The sequence below is a fragment of the Ruditapes philippinarum genome, unplaced genomic scaffold (genome assembly GCF_026571515.1).
Source record: "Ruditapes philippinarum isolate M1 unplaced genomic scaffold, ASM2657151v2 ctg2852_1_1_1_1, whole genome shotgun sequence".
Classification (NCBI taxonomy): Eukaryota; Metazoa; Mollusca; class Bivalvia; order Venerida; family Veneridae; genus Ruditapes; species Ruditapes philippinarum.
The window spans coordinates 136,228-156,075 of NW_026867301.1; the positions used below are offsets into that span (position 1 = coordinate 136,228).

A 19,848-nucleotide genomic window follows, 5' to 3' on the forward strand; every position below is an offset into this window, starting at 1 on the left:
AGTGTTAAACCAGGGATGTAGTTCTCATGAAAACTTGTCAGGAGTTCTTGTGATAGCTCTCACCGTGTTCGTCGGAAAACCTTTATATATACTGGAAAAAAAACAATCCTTAAAATGATAATTTTCATCTTTAAAAAGTGAAGATGTATTGGAGTTGTTTGTGACTGCTAGTGTATTTATTGCGCTTAATTACGACACGTTTTAGCGTTTTTATTTTTTAATAAGGATGCAAATCATTGTGAAATGTAGCTCCTAACAAGTTATCATAAGAACTTCATCCTTCGTGTTCCTCAGTTCCTCTCCCGTGAAAACAGTAGACAATCTTATATTAAGCTTAATTGTTCGGTTAAACGTTTATACTTATTTGAGAATAGTTAACATTTCCCTTTTTATTCAGCAAAACTCAACAACAGTAAAGATGCTATCGACTTTCCCGTGGCTGCTGTTGTTGGTGGTTTACTTGTTGCTGTTGTCGTGATACTGTTGGCGTTGGTGTTTCTGTTGTTGAGAAGAAAGAAGAGGAAATTGCCGAAAAATATGTAATTTGAAAAGAAATGTTGCAATGTTATCTTTCATCATGATAGTTATATCGAACCATTTACATTTTCAAGAATAACTGATTTATAAAACAAAGTGAAATACTTAAATTAATGTTTATCCTATTTGTTAAATCAATTAAACCATAGCTTTTAATGTGCTGAACAAGTATATATATTACCAGACAAACTACACTGCACATTTCCTACAACAACTCTTTGATATCAGAAAGGAAAACAAGAAGAATCTAGCGATTAACCACAAACAGCGACTAATATATTTCACTAATGAAACGGAAAAAATTTTACTGATAAGCGTATTGTGATATTTTGTTTTCATCTTCCTGTTATATTTGACATACATGCATATGTGGTACTACAAAATTGAAAGGTTCGAAAACATACGTGTCGGGGAAGACTTTGTTTACAGTAATTTTGTAGTAACTATAGAAATTACATATTACAAGTGTCAAACAATGATCTAATTAAGTAGATTGTTAAGGGAAAAAAATATTTGATGAATGAACAGTGTTAGTCCGGAAACAAGAAAACTCAAAATTCCCCCTACTGTTTGTTTGGCAATAATATTTTCCCGTTTTCAGGCCAAAAACTATCAATGTATCAACCTATATATCATTTCTTTACTTCAAGACGATAAGAAATAAAACGTGTACATTTGTAAATACAAATCATTTTTTTACAGGACGGATCATGATGCATCAAGGGATAGAAATTACTTATCACCCGCATATTCGACAGCACTGTACGCAAATGAGAATATTCCGACAGATCACGACTATGATAATGTAGTGCAAACAAGAGAAGGAGCATACGAGGCTTTACAAGAAGAAACAACCGAGATGCACCACTACGAAACGCCTACTAATGACGCGAACCAGTCTTTTGAAGAAAGAGAAGGAACAGCAGAGCTTCACTTCTACGAAAATCCTTATAATGACCCAAACCAGTCTGACAAAGAAAGAGAAGGAACAACAGAAAGTCAAAACTACGAAACGGCTTCTGATGACGCGTACCAGTCTGTAGTGGAAAGCATGATAGATGTTCATGTGTATAACACACTACAAAATTAAAATGAACTTCGTGTTTAGGTCAAATGTAGTTTGCTCTTCTGTCTAGACAAACAATCAATGAATTTGTAAATGACTGTGCAATGAATCTTTACCTGATGTCCAAATCTTTAACAATGTCTTTGTCATTTTTATTTTTATGCTATCAAAATATCATCATGTATACGTATTTCCGTATATCGTATATGCAGATATCCTGTTCGTTTACCAACCCTTTTACAAGTAGAGTAACTGAAAGCGGATGCGTAGGCTGGTCTGGATCCATGCTGGTTGCAACTGTACTATGTTGGTTTTGTCGTGACGAGGCTCAATTGCATTTTGACATTTAAATATCCTCGCTAGCATGCAAAACATCCCGTTTCCTATACCAATTTAAAAAGGGTGATTTTGAACATAGCAGTTTAAAACATTTTTTTTCCTTGTTGTGTTTGTGAAGAAAATTACAAACGATTCGCAAAAACAAACGTGTTTTGATTTTGTATTTATAACCTTGTAAATTTGTTATTTCTCATGCGTTTATCACTCTTCTTATCATAAAACACGTTTATTACAAATGATATATTGGAACAAATAATAATAGGAATCGTGAAAAAGGAACTATGTAAGATTTAAGTCTCTGTATGCCCGTCCTAAATTTATGATGAAACATGTTCTTTTTATGCTAACGATAACGCTAGCGGTAGCGGTAGCAGTAGTTGTAGTAATAATAATAATAATTATAATGATGAATGATGTTATAATGATGATGATGATGATGATAATACTAATGATGATGATAAAAAAGAAACAGATGATTGTTTAACATGTGATATTTTGATTTAATATCTTTATATCTTTTATCAACAGAGCAGACATTTTTTCATGATAGTCATTCTTCAGAATTTAACCATTTTAACCGTTAATGTTAAACATAAAAGTGACCAGACCATGCAAATATGCGCTATATAGTCTGCATATATTTTTATACCCCCCCCCCCCCAAAAAAAAAAAAAATAAAAAAAAAAAAAAAATAAATAAAAGGTATTGTCCAGATTGAAAGATGGGCAAGTTCATGCAAGATACGAGTATTTAGCGTGGTAAGGGTTTTGTACACATGTTAGGTGAATGACATTTGTGGGGTGAATGACATCGTATAGTGAATCAAAAAAGTAGAAAATGATTTATACAGTCATGTTTTATATTATTTTCCATCAATATTTCGCCCATATATTTTTCTTACGGAGCTTATCAGGTAGGACGTAAGTAATGTCCGGTATTTTCCCTACCCTCCTAAAACTCTAGCTCATTAATAAATTTAAATTTCTATCTCAACACATCTTTTAGAATTAGTATAGTGATATTTGAAGGTAATGTAGCCCATATAGGTAATGTTTAAAAGTCATTTTTCACTTTACCCTGCTTAAAGTATGATAAAGACAACAAATAACTGTCTAATCCGACTAGCGCCTTGTCAAATATAAGTTTAACACTATCGTGATAATGACCCAATTATATTTAGTATTGTACATATACTCAACAATGTATAATAACGTCATAATAGCAAATGACAACGTACGTTAGATCCTGTTACCTGAAACAGAAAGATAAAATAGATCGGTTATCCGGGCACTTGACAGTTAATTAACATTCTGTATTGTCATTCATTAAGAGAAAAGTCTAATTTTACACGAAACCGTATTCATGAATTTTTGGTGTGAAAATGTTGTTTGGAAATTGTTTCTTTGTATTTCTTTAAGTGTGATGTGTATAAACATACAAGTAACAGGTAACCGTCTTTAAAACTATTTATTTTTTTATTTTTTATAGTTTTATATTATTTATAAACTGTATTTGACAAGAAAATTATCTCTACTGGTTGTGTGGTTGTCGCCGTAGCTAGCTGTTAAGCAGTCACCTTCATAGTCAATCATATGTCTACGTCAGTCGTTGCCAATATTGTAGTTGTCGCCGAGGTCTAGATCGTATCAATATATCACCGGAGTCTCCTTCGACGCTGTCGTTGTCGAAGGGTTGTAGGCGCCTTTTTAGTAGTCGCATCCACAGTTACAGTCGTCACTGTTGTATGTGTGCTCATAGTCGTTTAATTTGTAGTTGTATTCGTCTACATAACCAGTGTACATAGCCATATATGTCGTCATTGAAGTCATAGGCATAGTCGAGGTAGATGTAGCCGTGTTTATAGTCGTCAGGGTTGTCGTGAATACAGGAATTATTGTTCGGTGTACTTGTAATCGTAAAATTCGTAGAATGGTTTAGGTCGTAGTCGATTAAGACAAAGCTGTATATGTATACGTAGTAGATTAAGTTGTAGTTGTAGAAGTCGTAGTTGTAGAAGTCGTAGCGATCATTGTCCTAGTCAAAGTCGTAGTCGTACTCGTCGGTTTTATCGCGTAATTTATTGTCACTAGCATCATTAACGCAGTCGTACTCGCCCGTACTTCTAGTCGTAGAAAATGTAACACTTATAGTTATTGTCGTTGTTGTCATTGTCGCATAGAAATCGTACTAACTCGTTGTCGGATTCGCCCCCAGTTTCTTCGTATAGTCGTTATAGCCACGGTCAATGTCACTACTTTTGCAGTTTATCGTATATGTAATATGTGCTGTCGTATTCGTAACCGAATTTGCAGTTGTAATATTTTCATACGCGTTGAAGAAGCTGTCGTAGTCGTAAAAATCGTTGTCGTAGTTGACGTGGACGGAGTCATTATCGTGGCTGAAGTCGTCGACGTAGTATGAACGGAAAATGCAATGGTGATGATCACAATGTTGATTATCTTTACAAATTCAGTGATATATAGTTGACTCTCAATAACGCAAACTCATTTTACTTGAGTTAACTCGTTAGTCGAATATATATCGCGGTATGCCGCATTTTGATGTATATAACCGACAAGAAGCTGTACACTGTATTTAAGTTAACGTATATTGCCAACGATAAGGTTTATACATCGTATGTTGTTAATGGCGCAACAGAGATTTATATACAATTTTACAATCACTGTGATACAACTTACAATTGTAAATATATGAGCCATTCGGAAATAACAAAGTTTTTCTTTTACACATAAATTTGTTTTTCAATTCAGTCAAACCGATTTAGGGGATAAGAGACGAATTAAAAGATAGCTCTCATTTTAGACTGTATGATATGAATTTTAGAGTCAATAACATTTACAAACAATATATATAATGATTTTTGCACATTTAACTGTTTTAAAGCAGCATCGACAATTCAAACTTAATGCAATTTATATCAAACTTTATAAGAAAAGAGATTCAAGATTTAAATAATAATTTACCTGTAATGTGCGATTAATAACCGATTTAGCAGACTTTGTCACCGTATTTCTTTCGCGTGACTAACGCAGTAAGGGCTAGTTGGCATATTTTGACCTCGTTCTTTGGTAATTTACGTAAAATGCAAGTACCATTTGTAATTTTGTAATGTGTAAATTACTTTCTTCGTTCACTTTACAATATGTTACTTTTAATTGAATTTTCAAAAATCCATGCACATATGCGCATTAGCACGAATCTAGAGGCATGCTTTTAATATTAAATGCGGCACAATTAATATTAAGTCATGTTGGTCAACCTGGATTTTCGTTGCTTACCTTAAAATCTTGTTTCTTTCACATATTGACACTTTTTTCTGTACGAATGACACGAGTTGACCTTATTGTAACCTTTGTTGTTTTTGTTGTTGTGAATAAAAGCCGAAGAATTCCGATCGGAAATTTATAAGTACATCAACTGATATGAAGGATCATCAGACATTGACCTGATTTAGGATGTTTTTGCCAAAGTTATTTTTATCTATATTAGTATCATACAATTAAGATCTTACCAAAACGGATGTGTCGTTTTTGATGATGTCATCTAATAAAATGAACTTGTTATCAATACTCACATTTTGTATTTAATTTCAAAAATAGATATATAGATAAATAAAAAAAAAATAATAATAATACAAACAAACAAACAAACAAACAAACAAATAAAATAGCGAACAGTTTTTAGAATTTCTTAGCAAGAATTTGTGTACAATAATTACAATAAGTTTGAAATACAGTTTGTTTCAGAAACTATGATTTTTCGTGTGACCACCATTCACCTATGAATGATCGAGTGACAACCAGTTTAAACACACTGCGGAAAAAGTTAAACGAAACCGACGTGGAAGCATCCCTGTTGTAACATGTTTTTTTGTTTTTTTTTTACAATAATTTATTTTTTTAAGGTGGAACATGCTCAAATGCTCCTGGTGACGTCAAAAAATTTGGCCAAATTGCAATTTTTCTAGCTTTATATATTTATGGAAAAGTAAAAATTCCGGCCCGTCATTTATTGTCACCGCCATTTAAATGTAACTCAATGATAATCAGCGAGGTATTCCGACAACGTAACAATCGCAACTTTTCGAATGAGAGAGAATTGCTGAGCTGTTCCAATTAAAAACGGAATCAGTAAATGAAAATATTGAATGACACCTTTAAAAAATGAAATATGTGCAATAAAAATAAATGGATTTTTTATCTGACTTCCTCGTTCAAAGGCTTTCATATTATTGTAATAAAAGTAATTCTAATGTTATGCGAAACTCTTCCAACTTAATTCATTGTAATTGGTAGTTGAACAAAGTTGCTTTTAATACGTTTAAAAATGATTTCCCAATTTTATAAAATGGTAATAACGTTTTACGCAATACACTCAATAACGTCAAATCACGCCAACGTATGTCATACTGTTCATTTAAGGAGATCTGGCAGAAACAGAAGTTGCAAGGCAATTGAACGTCAACATTTCAAATTCAAATCGTCATTGGGCTTCTCTTGCTAACGATGGCGATAAGTCAACATGTAGTTATACAGATTATTATAAAGCGTCTAGTATATTCAGAACAAGACCGCCATGGTGGCGAGTACAAATACCAACATTTGAAACCATATGGGAAATGACTTTTTTAACTAAGGAAGAATTCCTGGGTAAATTTAGATTTTTTTGTTCGTAACTGTTTAGCTGCAAAAAAAGAGATTAAAAGATGGTGTATTTTGTTCTACCATACGGAATTCTTTTCATCTAAGTACATGCACAGGCTGGGCACAATTTTAGCCTTTTCTGTAAAAGATGTTTATCATCGATTGAATCAGATGTAAAATTATGTTACATGCATGATAATTCCGTTCCTTCTAACACGTCCATCAATGTCTCGTGCAATACACAGCTGAAAGGAAACTTTGTTAGAATAACGCTGGCAACAACATATGCGCAACTCGTATTATGTGACGTCAAAATACACAGCGGTAAGACATAAGTTGTATCTATTGTAAGTTTATATTTCGTTTTCATACATAGCTGACTAAGAAAAGCACAAATATGCGTGTTTCAATTTATTTTAGATTAATTTACTTTTGCATATCCTCATGTTTTAAGAGATCAATAACTTCATTTTTAGACTTCAGTGCGTTTTCTTTACAGCACATTAGTTTTCAGAAACGAATTAGTTTGTACTTCTGATGAAAAGAGCAATCAACAGTGAACAATATAAAAGAGGATTGTCCAATCATTCCTGTTTATGATGGCTCTTTTGGTCATTTCAGTGGTTAAACTGGTACATTAAAATCAAGGCCAATTTATCTCAGCCATCAGTACAGTATCTCGGTTCTATCTTGGATAATGATCTCTCAGCCACTTCTATTGTTGATAATATAGTACAAAAAGTAAACTCTCGATTAACATTTTTGTATAGACAAGGCAACAGTTTGAATATGGAGCTAAGAAAACTATTATGTAACTCTTTAATACAGTGTCACTTCGATTATGCCAGCTCATCTTGGTATAGTGGCCTTACTAAACAACTTAAACATAAACTTCAAGTAGCACAAAACAAAGTTGTTCGCTATATTCATGGTTATTCCTCTAGAAAATCATAGAAAGTTATTGATTTTAGCAGTATTGGGTGGCTTAATATAGAAAATAGAGTCATACAGTTAAGACTCAATCATGTACACAAAATATTTAATAAAAAGTGTCCTTCTTATATGTATGATAACTTTTCTTTAAAGTCTGATGTTCATTGTTATAATAGTAGAAACAGTGTAGGGAACTTTCATATACCCCATGTTAATAGTTTTACAAAAAGTACATTTTTACCAGGGTATTAGGGATTGGAACATGCTCCCATTTGATATTAAAAAGGAAAGTAACAGTTACTTATTTAACTTTAAAAAGAAAGTAAAAGCTGAACTAAGCAAAAATATGAAACAATTTGAACAAGCTGATTTTATTTTTTATTAGTTTTAGAGATAATTGTTTTAATCAATATAGTAGGTTTTATATAAATGTATCTTGTGATTGGTTTTGTGATATATATATATAAATAGATATCTTTCATTGGAGTGATAACTAGTCATATTTATAGTATTATTCCTGCAAATATGTGATATATGTAATTAACATAATGTGCAATAGAAATTAATATTATTTGATCTTAGAAATTTAACATCGGTCCAGTATATCATCTCTAAGTATGGACCTGAATGCCAGTTCTCCAGAAAATATATTCTTTACCATCAAAGGACCCCATTGGAAATAAGTTCTCTATTTTATATTGAACTTTCATGGGTTATCCTGTGTTGTATATAGTGTCTTGAAGTCAACAAGATCTTTGATTTAATTATGAATGTAAAGTTATTATTTTTCAATTAATTACTGTGTTAAAAACAATGTGATAGATATATCTGTGATAAATTGTCTTAATTTGTTTTGTAATATGACATATATATATATATATATTATATATATATATATATATATATATATATATATATATATTCACACATATCTTCACTTACGGGGCCCATATATAAGACCGAGTTGAGTGGCATTATTCATGCAGTCAATTTTTATATACGCCACTATATATAGGCCTATAATGAACATTTCCATACAACAGAACTAAGGGTACTAAGTTATATATATAAACTATATATTTGATTTTACCATAGGTGAAAACATATTGACCAATAACATAAAACCCCATAATAAATATATACATTTGTGGGACATATATCATTTACTACTAAAACCGGCCTACGGGCACTATGTTAGAAGCGTAGCCTACGCCCCCATACATCGTTTTAAACATGCCAGAGTTGCGAGGCCTTATATATGCCCCACATTAAATATAAACCCCACAAGTATGGTCTCAAATAGACCGATGCCCCGTAAATGGAGGAATGTGAATGTATATATATATATATATATATATATATATATATATATATATATATATATATATATATATATATATATACACAAATAAATCAATCAATCAATTATATAAATGGACAATTCTTTATTAAAATCATTGAAATATCAGAAGCAATTTTGTTAACAGATCAAATATTTACATACACAATTCACATTTCTAAATTAACTTCTTATATATCTATCACTTCTTGGGCACAATTAATCTCCTACTACATAATGATCGGGCACCGAACATTTTGTGAAATGAAAAAATAAATAAATTACTTCATTGACCAGACTAAATCATCAAATCAAAGTTTTATCTAAAAATGTTAGGGCACCGAACATGTCCAAATTAAAACAACGATTAACTGACAATTGACCAAAGCATTAAATACAAGTTTTCATTCAAAATGTTAGGGCACCGAACATTTTGTAAATTAAAAAAAAAGATTTACTGATGATGGACTTAAGTATTTAATCAATGTTTTAACTAAAAATGTTAGGGCACCGAACAATTTCAAAATTAAAACAAAGCTTAACTGACCCTTTCTCCTCCCTAATTATCATAATTATATTTTTCCTCCCTTGTCACCATTTTTTTATCAATTTTATCTGGCTAATGCAGAAGACTAGTCTTAACATTATCATATTAAAGTTGCTATTTACAGAACAGTAAAAATAATGTAATATTTAACAAATTCTGTCTCCCAACACACTAAACCATGTGACTGGAAATCCTCACTCAGTTATTTATAAAAAATAGATGAAGACATCTTTGAGAGAGAAATCTATTGATAAAAAAATAAAGACTAGGGCTGTCATTGATGGACAATTTTGTATCGGTATACCGAGAGACAAATACCGACGATAGTAGATACAGTGAAAAACATTTAAATGTGTGTATTTTAATTAGGATCATAGTGTTATGCATGCTTGTATGAGACTACTAATACTACAAACTAACAGAAAGTGTCTTTTTTCTGTTATTTTGTCACTGACATTTGAAAACAAATTTAAAGTTCAAGTTAGCCTAGAAAACTGGAAAAAGTGACTTCTCTTATTAGGCAAAATTAAGAGGTGTATATTTATTAATAGAAATAAATAAATTTTAGCTTGTATCGATATTTGAAAGTGTGTATTGTTATTGTATCGGATGATGAATATCAATGATATATCAATATCGCGATATTCAATGACAGCCCTAATAAAGACCCATCTAAAGGTTGGTCTTACATTGCCTGCTTCACAACTGAAAAAAAAACGTGTAAGTAAATTTATGTAGTTTTAATTAGCAAACCCTTTTTGAGAAAATGCAGGCCCTCTGTGATGTTGAATAGGAACAATAAAAAATTGAAGTAAATGCAAAATGGCAATAAGCTTCTCAATTTGAACATAGTAATAATTTACTTACTTTGTCAATTTTGTTCATGAATATGCATGAAGAAAAGTATCTAGCCAAACAACAATCTAAGCCATTCTTAAATTTATTGATTGTTCTTTAATATTTTACAGGCACCCAGAAACTGATGACATCCTTGTGTACTGGTTCATTATCAACATTTCTCTATACAAGAAGAAAATCAACAGATGAAAGTGAAATAGAAAAATGACATAACTGGAGAAGACATAGAAGAAGCAGTAAAATTAATAACTTCCATAGAAATTCTGGCGAGAATTAACCTTAATATCATTATAAAACTATGAATAACTATACATTCTGCTTTTTTCCTGTTTCTATGGTGTAAAAATGGTTATTTTTGTGTAAATGTACGAATGATTAATTTGTAATAACTGCAAATCGGCTCTTACTCGGCAGTAATTAGTGTAGCCGCTTTTTAACCCATTACTTCATGAGCATTTTGTGAAAAAATGGCTGTTTTCATTGAAAAGTCTCCCGTTACAAGTTCAAATTGCTATAATACTATAAAAACTGCTTCAACACTAATCAAACTTGGCACAAATGTTGACTGGACCATTGCCCTTGCAACAACATGCTCAGGCTTAAATTTTCTGTTACCATGGCAACGAGGGGACATCTCAAAATTGCCAAAAATCACTATTTTGCGTTGATTTTTTCCATCAAAATTGATTTCAAAGTGCTACAACTTCTCAATGGATGAGATAGAGTCAAATGCTTTTCAGCGTTTGTTACACGTTACCTTATGATCAATCTGGAGTCATTTATCGCCTCTCACATGTCCAAAATTTTCTTGGCGATGAGGGGAACTCCGCCCCAATTCAAACCCCCCAAACAGAAGGGGGCACATCCCCCTTCTGGCAACCCCCTGATGTATCTTTTGGTTGGGGGACCGCGCCGAAAAAAAGGTCACTTTTTTAGCAACATTTCTCAAACAAAAACAAGTGTTGGGGCCTAAATAAGGCATTTTTTTCACCATTTGATACAACATAAAGGGGGAGGGGTGAAAAAGGCGTTAAAAGGCGTGTACATGTATATAACGTAATGGGTTAATGAAGAAACCAGTGCTGATAGTGAAAATTGTGATTGGCATATTTTAATTAGCCAGGTCAGGTGTTTCTTAAAAGGCTGATAACACTGTAGCAATGTGAGGATACATTCAAATTTATTACATAGATAATACACGTGGAGCTCAGCTCGCAGAGACAAATGAGTAACAGTAACTTTTTGATATCCTTTTAACTCTAAGAAAAATGTCAACTATTAATTGCTGACTGTTTATATTTTCTAGAAAAAGTAAGCAAAACATTATTTTGTTTCATACGACAGGAATGAATTGCATTAACAATCCTAGGTATTGTTGAAAACTCATTGTTTTTCATGCCAGATTATGTAATTGGACCCCATTCTTCTTTGTACGTGACTGCTGGGGAAAAACAATGTCATGCTTAATTAAAGAGGTGACACTTTCTATATTTCTTTTCTGAGAGTTGTAAGAGCCGATTTGCAGTTATATGGGTAAGAGTTTGATAAGACTCCCTACGGTCGTCTTAATTCAAACTCTTACCATACTTAAAACAAGACATCAAATAATAAAACTTAAACTAACATTTTTTTCTGTTTCTATGATTTGTATGCATTTGTGAGACATTATGATATGAATGTTCCTATTCATTCTATTCTTTTGGACCAATGAAAGGAAATTAAAACTTTGTGGGAAAAATAATAAAATGACATGATGTGAAGAACTTTTTTGGCATTCTCAATTCAAATTTGCCCTGCTTGAGGGATCATTTAGTTAATTTAGACTTAAATATAGGAAAATACCCAGAGCCTACTTATTTGGCATGTTTCTTTGCCTAACAAAATGCACAAAAATCTTTTAAATGAACTTGTGGAAAAAGCTTAGTTGCAACAAGCAATTATCATAGTATTGCAAGCAATCAATAAGTCCCCTACCAGTTAGAACCCCAGTAACATTTTGAAGGGCCATTGGCCATTCACTAATGTTTCAATTTTTCTCTATTTTAAGTAAATTTGTTGGAAAAGGTCTTTAAAAGTGATCACAGGAAACAGTTTTTTATGAACAGACAGACAGACGGACTGAAGGACACTCTAAAGGTAATATTTGAAAAATATAACATTTTTAAAAGCAAAATTCTTAAAGAGGAGATAACTCTAAAGATGCAATTTCATCAATAAATTCAGCTCTTTTTGACTTATCACAAATATTGTTATATTTGCCATATTTTAAGCCTATTTGTTGCCATAGCAACCAACTTTTTTCAAAATAGGAAGAAAAGTAAAGACATGCATAATCTCCAGAATGCCATCTACCCATAAGTCAAGTTTCATTAAAATATTTTCTGTTCTTTTTAATGTTATCACTGCATTCAGTTTATGTGTAAAATTTGCAATACTTTTAGTCTATTTGTTGCCATAGCAACCAGAATGTTCAACATCGAAAGAAAAGAAAAAGATGCATAATCTCCAAACTGCTATTTACCCATATTTCAAGTTTCATAAAGTATTTCCAGTACTTTTGCCGTTTTCGCTGGATCTAGATTATGTGTAAAATTTGCCATATTTTCAGTATATTTGTTGCCATAGCAACCAGAATTTTCAACATAGGAACATAAATAAAAAGACGTGCATAATTCCATACTGCCATTTGTGCATATATCAAGTTTCATCAAAACATTTTCAGTACTTTTTGCTATATCGCAGGGTCCAGTTTTGTGGTAGGACGGACTGACGGACGGTCGTACTCACAAAATGGTACTTATGTGACTTTTCCTTTGATCTTTTTGACCATTTTTAATCACACAAAGCTTAAAATAAGACACACAGGTAAAAACGGAATGAATAAAATCAAAGAGAATTTACTGTTACCCATTGTTCTCCAAGTCACACAAGTACCTCCGGGTTTGTACGGACAGACAGACGGACGGTGGGTAAACTTTAAGTCCCCTCCGGTAAACCGGTGAGGGACTTATAGCATGTAGCAATATACATCTGAAAGAAAAATAGATGAATCAGTTATATTAATGTCACCACCATGGAAGCCACTTAGTACTAAAAGGTTTAAGTCCTAAAAGGTTCATTAGAATGAACCATGATCAACAGAAGTTTAATAAATGGGTCTCTTTTCTAAAAAGACTATTTTTGAGTACTGTTAACAAATTGCGTATGGGTAGTTACATATTGCCCTGCTTTTCCAGTGCAGTTTTAGTATAAAGTAATGTAAGAATATTTAAGCATCGTTTTGTGTGATAAAAGCTAACACTTTACTCATATTTTCCTGTTTCTAAGACGTTAAAATTTTAAAGTAATGTTGAACCTACCTTTAAATTTCCAATCAAGTTGAAGTGACAGAAAAATCACATTGAAAATCCTTTACTGGTATACCCACAAACAAGACACAAATCTAAATCTAATATAGTTATTGTAACATGTACAGTGTGATACTAGTTATTAATCAAGCAGTTGAATTGATAAAATAAAATGGTCATTTGACCTGCACAGATTTTTTTTTAATTTCTCTTTCTTTTTTAAAATATTAAATATAAATGATAGCTAAGCAAATTAAATCAAAAACATAATTTGAAACAAAATGATTTCAGAAAAAAATATCAATTACTAAGAGCTCAAAGGATGCCCAAACTCATTACTTTAAGTTAAATAATACAAGTAAGTTAACTTACCCTCATTGATCATACTTTCTTGCATGGGAATGCAACACACTGATAGAGGTCCGTTACAAATACCGGTAACAATTACGAAAATAAGCGTACAGCAGTTTATAGATGAACAAATGGGCCATCATGGCCCTGAAATCACTCACCTGTATAAAGGCCCCTATATACATAAAGGTAAAAACACCGAGCCCCTGGGGTTGGGCCAATTTTGACCCAGGGGCTTTTATTTGAACAAACTTTGTAGACACCCACTTGTAGATGTTTCACGGTTTTCTAAAAGAAAGTATTTTAAGTTTTTTCTTTCGGTTGCCATGGCAACAAGAGTTCTGCTTGGAATTAAATTCTTTGAACAATTTTTAAAGTTGACTACCAAAGGAACATTCCTGTGAAGTTTGGATGAAATTGGGTTAGTGGTTTATGAGGAGATGTCATTTAAAGTAAAAGTTTACGGACGGACGCCGGACGAAAGCGATCACAAAAGCTCACCATGTAATTTTGTGACAGGTGAGCTAAAAACTTCAAAAAATATTACAGTTAAATGAGTATGTCACATGTAATTAGCCCAGATAAAAGGCTATATGGTCCAATCTGCACTGACCTTTTGTGCAACAAAGTGATCTTTTTGAGGCATCGTAAGTCTTGCTATGGTAGATAATATTATGGTAGACATTGATTTTGGCATGCTTATTTTTATCAATATTTTACATCAATGCTATTTTTCTACTTTTTGCATGGAAATATAAAGTTGTTTCAACAATATAAATTTCTTTTAGTTTTAAATTCTTTCAGCTTTAGTACAGAATATTTTATACACGTCACCACCAAACATATCCCATGGTGTCCAAACATCTATATTAAATCAAAGTAAAATCCTGATACTTTTACCCTTGGTAATGTCCTTTAAACACATCCCAACCCCAGACACATATCCTTTTGAAAACCTGTAGAAGGCATTTATAGTAAAAAAGTTCTCCCAGACAAATCTCAACCCCTCACCCCCACCCCAATAAAGAAAGAATACCCCTCAGTTACCATATGCAAGGCTATCTTGCTGGAAAAAAACCCGGCCTAACTATTTCTAATAACCCTTGAAGGGTACCTTTTGGACACTCAATAGATGGCATTTTTGCAGAAGACCACCTTTAAACTTACTTCTAGTACCAGTCCTGGAATGGTGCCCCTTGGACACTAAGGGCATCATTTTTTGCAAAAAAATACCCCCCCCCCTGATGGACAGTCTATTTCAAACCCCCCTTAGCAGAAAACCCATTTCACCCCCATCCCCACCCCTGCATGAAAGTATTTCTTGCTGAGAAACAATCCACTTAGACGGCATTTGTGGCTGAAAAATACCCCCTAGACAACCAATTTCAAACACCCATAGACAGAAAACCCATTTCGAAACCCATCTAGACAGATACCCCCTGGACGCCTATGGAAGGCATTTTTAGCCGAGGAACACCCCCCCTTGGACACCATTTTTGGCTGAAAAATACCCTCTAGACAACCCATTTTCAATCTCCCCCAGACAGATACCCCTTGGACACTCTATGGAAGGCATTTTTGACTAAAAAGACCCCCCATTGGACAGACAGCCTATTTAAAAAAAAAGCCTTTATAGACAACCCATCTCAAAACCCCCCTGGACAGATACCCCCTGGACGCCTATGGAAGGGATTTTTTGCTTAGGAACACCCCCCTTGGATACCATTTTTGGCTGCAAAAAATACCCCCTAGACAACCCAATTCCACCCCCCCCCTGACAGATACCCCTTGGACACTCTATGGAAGGCATTTTTGCTGACAAAGACCCCCCTGGACAAACCATTTCAAATACACCCCCCCCCTGGACGGGTACCCCTCGGACAAAATCCTATGAAAATAGCCCCCTGGACAAAAAGTGTCTTCCAAAGGGGGTGCGGATATTTTCTGGAATAGCCCATTGTTCTATTTTTAATAATTTGATTTAGATTTACTGGCCTTAAGTTTTCAGAAAGATGTAGTGGCTCAAATGTCTTATAGTCTTATCACAGTAAATACGTCAGTGACAGACAGCTTTGACTTCAAGACAGGGATTCAGACTGAAATACAATAAAATATTTAAGTAAAAATCAATAATTGAAGAGATTTTTATGGATGGGAGTGTGACTCACATCATATAGAGTTTCCAAGGTATGTATAATTTTTTAAAGCAATGTGCTTGAACCATCTTGTACCAAATTAGGGAATATTTTGTGTGAATACATTGTTTAAGAATTTCAATATTGACACCTGAGTAAGCGAGTATTATGTTTCTTTGCATTATTTTCCTCACTGTACGTTTGTTTGCATAATCTGAATAACCGGTTGTCCGGTTACTTGTGAGGTCACTGTACGGTTGTTTGAACTTCAAATCACTAGACTTTTGAAAGAGACTTGTAGGCCCTATTAAAATTACTAAAACACTAATTAAATATAAGTATTGTCTGGGAAGTGTTCAAAGTTATTAAATTATTAACTAAAATTAGATAGAGTATCCAATTAAGGGTATTTTACAAAAATTTGTGAGGATTCTTCGAGATAGTTGTAATTTTGGAAAACTTTTACATATTTTAAAGAACCTAGAGCTACAAATTTTTGTCTGAATTAGCGACAAACAGTCAGCATATTCCTTTTTATGCTAAATTTTGTAAAAAGAACTGAGAAATCAATTTATTATGAGTGAATCATGTGTTGAATTGAATCAGCTAATGTTATAACTATTTCTAGTCGAAAAAAAAAACCTAAAATATCCAGTGATAAAACAATAATCATGAAAAGTAATGTTTCTAGGGCTTATTGATTATAGTCTTAAATTACATGTATTATGAAAATGTTACAAAATTTTTCAATTTATATGTTTATGAGAAAAAATACAATAATGTTAAAGTTGTTCGTAACATCTGTCCCCATTACATCTGTGTCCTAGGTAGTGTTATGCAAGAATATAAAGATGCTGCAACATTTGTAATATCACATAAACTCAAGGTCATTGAAAATGGATTTTACACTATAACACCAAAGTTACAATGAAAAATGAAGAAATAACAGAAGTAAAGGATTAAATTTTATGACGTATTTATATTAAAATTATTATTTGTTAACTGACCAAAACATCCAGTGGACCTATAAATTCATTAAGATAATATTTAAGCTAGTATTAACTTTGGACAACTATAAAGTATTGACTTTGTTATTCTGACAGAGGTTTCAAAATAAGGGTGACAGAAGGGGACGGATTTTACAGAAACGGACATATGATTCTTTTTTCAATAATACTAAACTTATCTTGTTCTTGTTGCATGATAGAGAAATTATAAGTAAGCTTTAATTTGCAACTGTATAGGAATTTTTCACACTAAAATAAAATATACTACTTAAAAATAAGAACTGGAATAAATCAAGTTTACACAAACAAAATCCAAAACAGGATATATAGAAGAGGTGCAAAAGTTAGAGATGTTGAAAGTATGATTGTGATTAAAATTAGTAAATTGTTAAAACATAGATTCTGAAACCTTAAATAGTAAAGAAATTATCAGTCCCAGTCCCTCAGGGACAGTCAGGGATTTTGATCTTAACTATATACACACAGATGGGGCTGGCACTTTACTGGAAGTTAACAACCTGTATATTGGGAAGTGTGATATATTACAAAACAGTGGGGATGCCAGTATTAAGTGTGATATACTTCAAAACAGTGGGACAGAATGCCCATCATTATATAAGCTGTAAATAAATTTAGTCAGGGGATTTATTGAATGTCAAAATTTTATACTCTGGCTACAGTCAGTTTAAATAGAAAAAAAAAACATATAAAAACCCAACACACATCCGACACCCTGAAAAATTTAAGTTTTTTTGTTTGTTTTTTTTTTCCTTAAAATTCAAGAACATTTTCTTACCAATTTTGACCCATTCAATTATAATTGTAAATTAAGTGGAAGGAAATCATAGTAGTAAAGGATAAATTATGGTTAGGATTTCTGGAATGAAAAAGTTGGATAAAGTTTGAAATGTTGATTAAATTTAAATTTGTGTATTTAGTAATGAGAAACCCAAGCTTCATTATAAATTACTTTCTCTCTATATCTTAATATCTTTTACAAAGATAAATCTATATCTTATAGAAATATAGTATTTTGTAAATAAGATTTGGGCCTGGTCTGTTGATAGAAATATTTTTATATCAGCCGTATATATAAAGGGAATTGATAATTGTCTTGCAGATTATTATTCTAGAGACTTTTCTAATACCACAGAGTGGATGCTTAAAAAAGAGATTTTTGATAGAATTTGTGGTCATTTTTTCCTCCCAGACATAGATATGTTTGCTTCCAAAAAGAATGCTCAATTGAAAAATTTTGTTTCTTGGTTTCCTCAGTCTGAGGCAAGGTTTTGTAATGCCTTCTCTTTTGACTGGCATTCTTATAAGCCTTATATTTTTCCTCCTTTTAATTTGGTTGGGAAAGTAATAAATAAAATTATTTCAGATAAAGTGGAAAGAGCAATCTTAGTTTTTCCTTTTTGGAAAGCGCAAACATGGTTTCCTCTTGTTCTATCTAATATGATTTCTTTTCCCGTCAGGTTACCTCGTCATCTAGATCTTCTCACGTTACAAGACGGGTCAGTACACCCTCTAGCCAAGAAGTTGAATATGGTCGCAATTGTGTTATCAGGAAATCCCTCGTCAGTCAAGGACTTTCAAAGACGGTTGTTGGTATTATCCTCAAATCTTGGAGAAAAGGAACTGAAAAACAATATGGTTTGGCCTGGAATAAATGGTATATGTGGAACTTTTCTAGATGTTCAAATCCCTTTCAAACAACTGAAGGTATTTTAATTAATTATTTAGATTCTTTGCGAAGAAATGGTAAGTCATATTCTGTCCTCAATACCCATAAATCCATGTTATTACAAACTTTACCTTTCTTTGGGAATGACTGGTGTGATAAGACAGTTCTTGTTCAACGTTTTATGAAAGGTGTATTAAATAGTGTGCCGCCGAGACCGAGGTATTTTTTCACATGGGACGTCACTGTTGTGCTAAAGTTTCTAAAGACACTTTATCCGTTGGAATCATTGACTCTTAAGCTATTAACGCTGAAAGTTACAGCTTTAATTGCTCTTGCCGCTGCCCCCAGGGCACAGACTCTAGTTGCTATGAATGTTAATTATATGCAAGTAAAGGATAAACAAGTAGTTTTTCTTTTTCCTTTGTTGTTAAAGACTACAAAGAATTCTAGACAGTCTTTTAGTTTAATACTTGAACATTTTTGTGATGAGAGTTTATGTGTGATGCATACATTGCTATTTTATTTATCTGTTACTAAATCACTTAGGAAAAGTGATCAGGTGTTAATTTCATATGTAACTTATAATGCGGTTACCACAAGTACTGTGGCTCGTTGGTAAAAAATTGTGCTTAACCTCGCTGGAATTGATACATCTGTGTTTAAGGCACATTCCTTTAGATCTGCTTCAGCGTCTGCTGCTTCTGCAATGGGTTGTTCTATAAGGAACATTATGTGTACTGCAGATTGGTAATCAGATAAAACTTTCAATAATTTTTACCATAGATATATTGTTAGCAATGATAGTATGAATTTTGCTTCTGCTGTTTTTGCTCGATCAAAATGTGTTTAAAATTTGTAATTTTATCTGGTGGATTCAAATTTTGGGATAATAGAAGTTAATTCTTTCAGATATTTTTGTTATGGAATAAAGAGAAGTTTAATTTATTGTTATTGTTTCTCTTTTAACGTTTTGTTGCCTGACTTTAAAGATGCTGTGTATACATGTGAAGCCGAAGGCTTTACGGGAAATAATGTTCC

General features: G+C 32.6%; 1 protein-coding gene across 1 annotated transcript in view; it reads left to right on the plus strand.

Moving 5' to 3' along the window:
- LOC132735608 (protein draper-like) overlaps positions 1–2,100 on the plus strand; it is a 33,311-nt gene extending 31,211 nt beyond the window's left edge. The window contains exons 16-17 of the mRNA XM_060722583.1: positions 398–539; positions 1,240–2,100. Of these exons, the coding sequence (XP_060578566.1) occupies positions 398–539; positions 1,240–1,627 (530 nt within the window). The 3' untranslated portion in view covers positions 1,628–2,100. The remainder of the gene's footprint in view (positions 1–397; positions 540–1,239) is intronic.
- Positions 2,101–19,848: the final 17,748 nt, after the last annotated feature.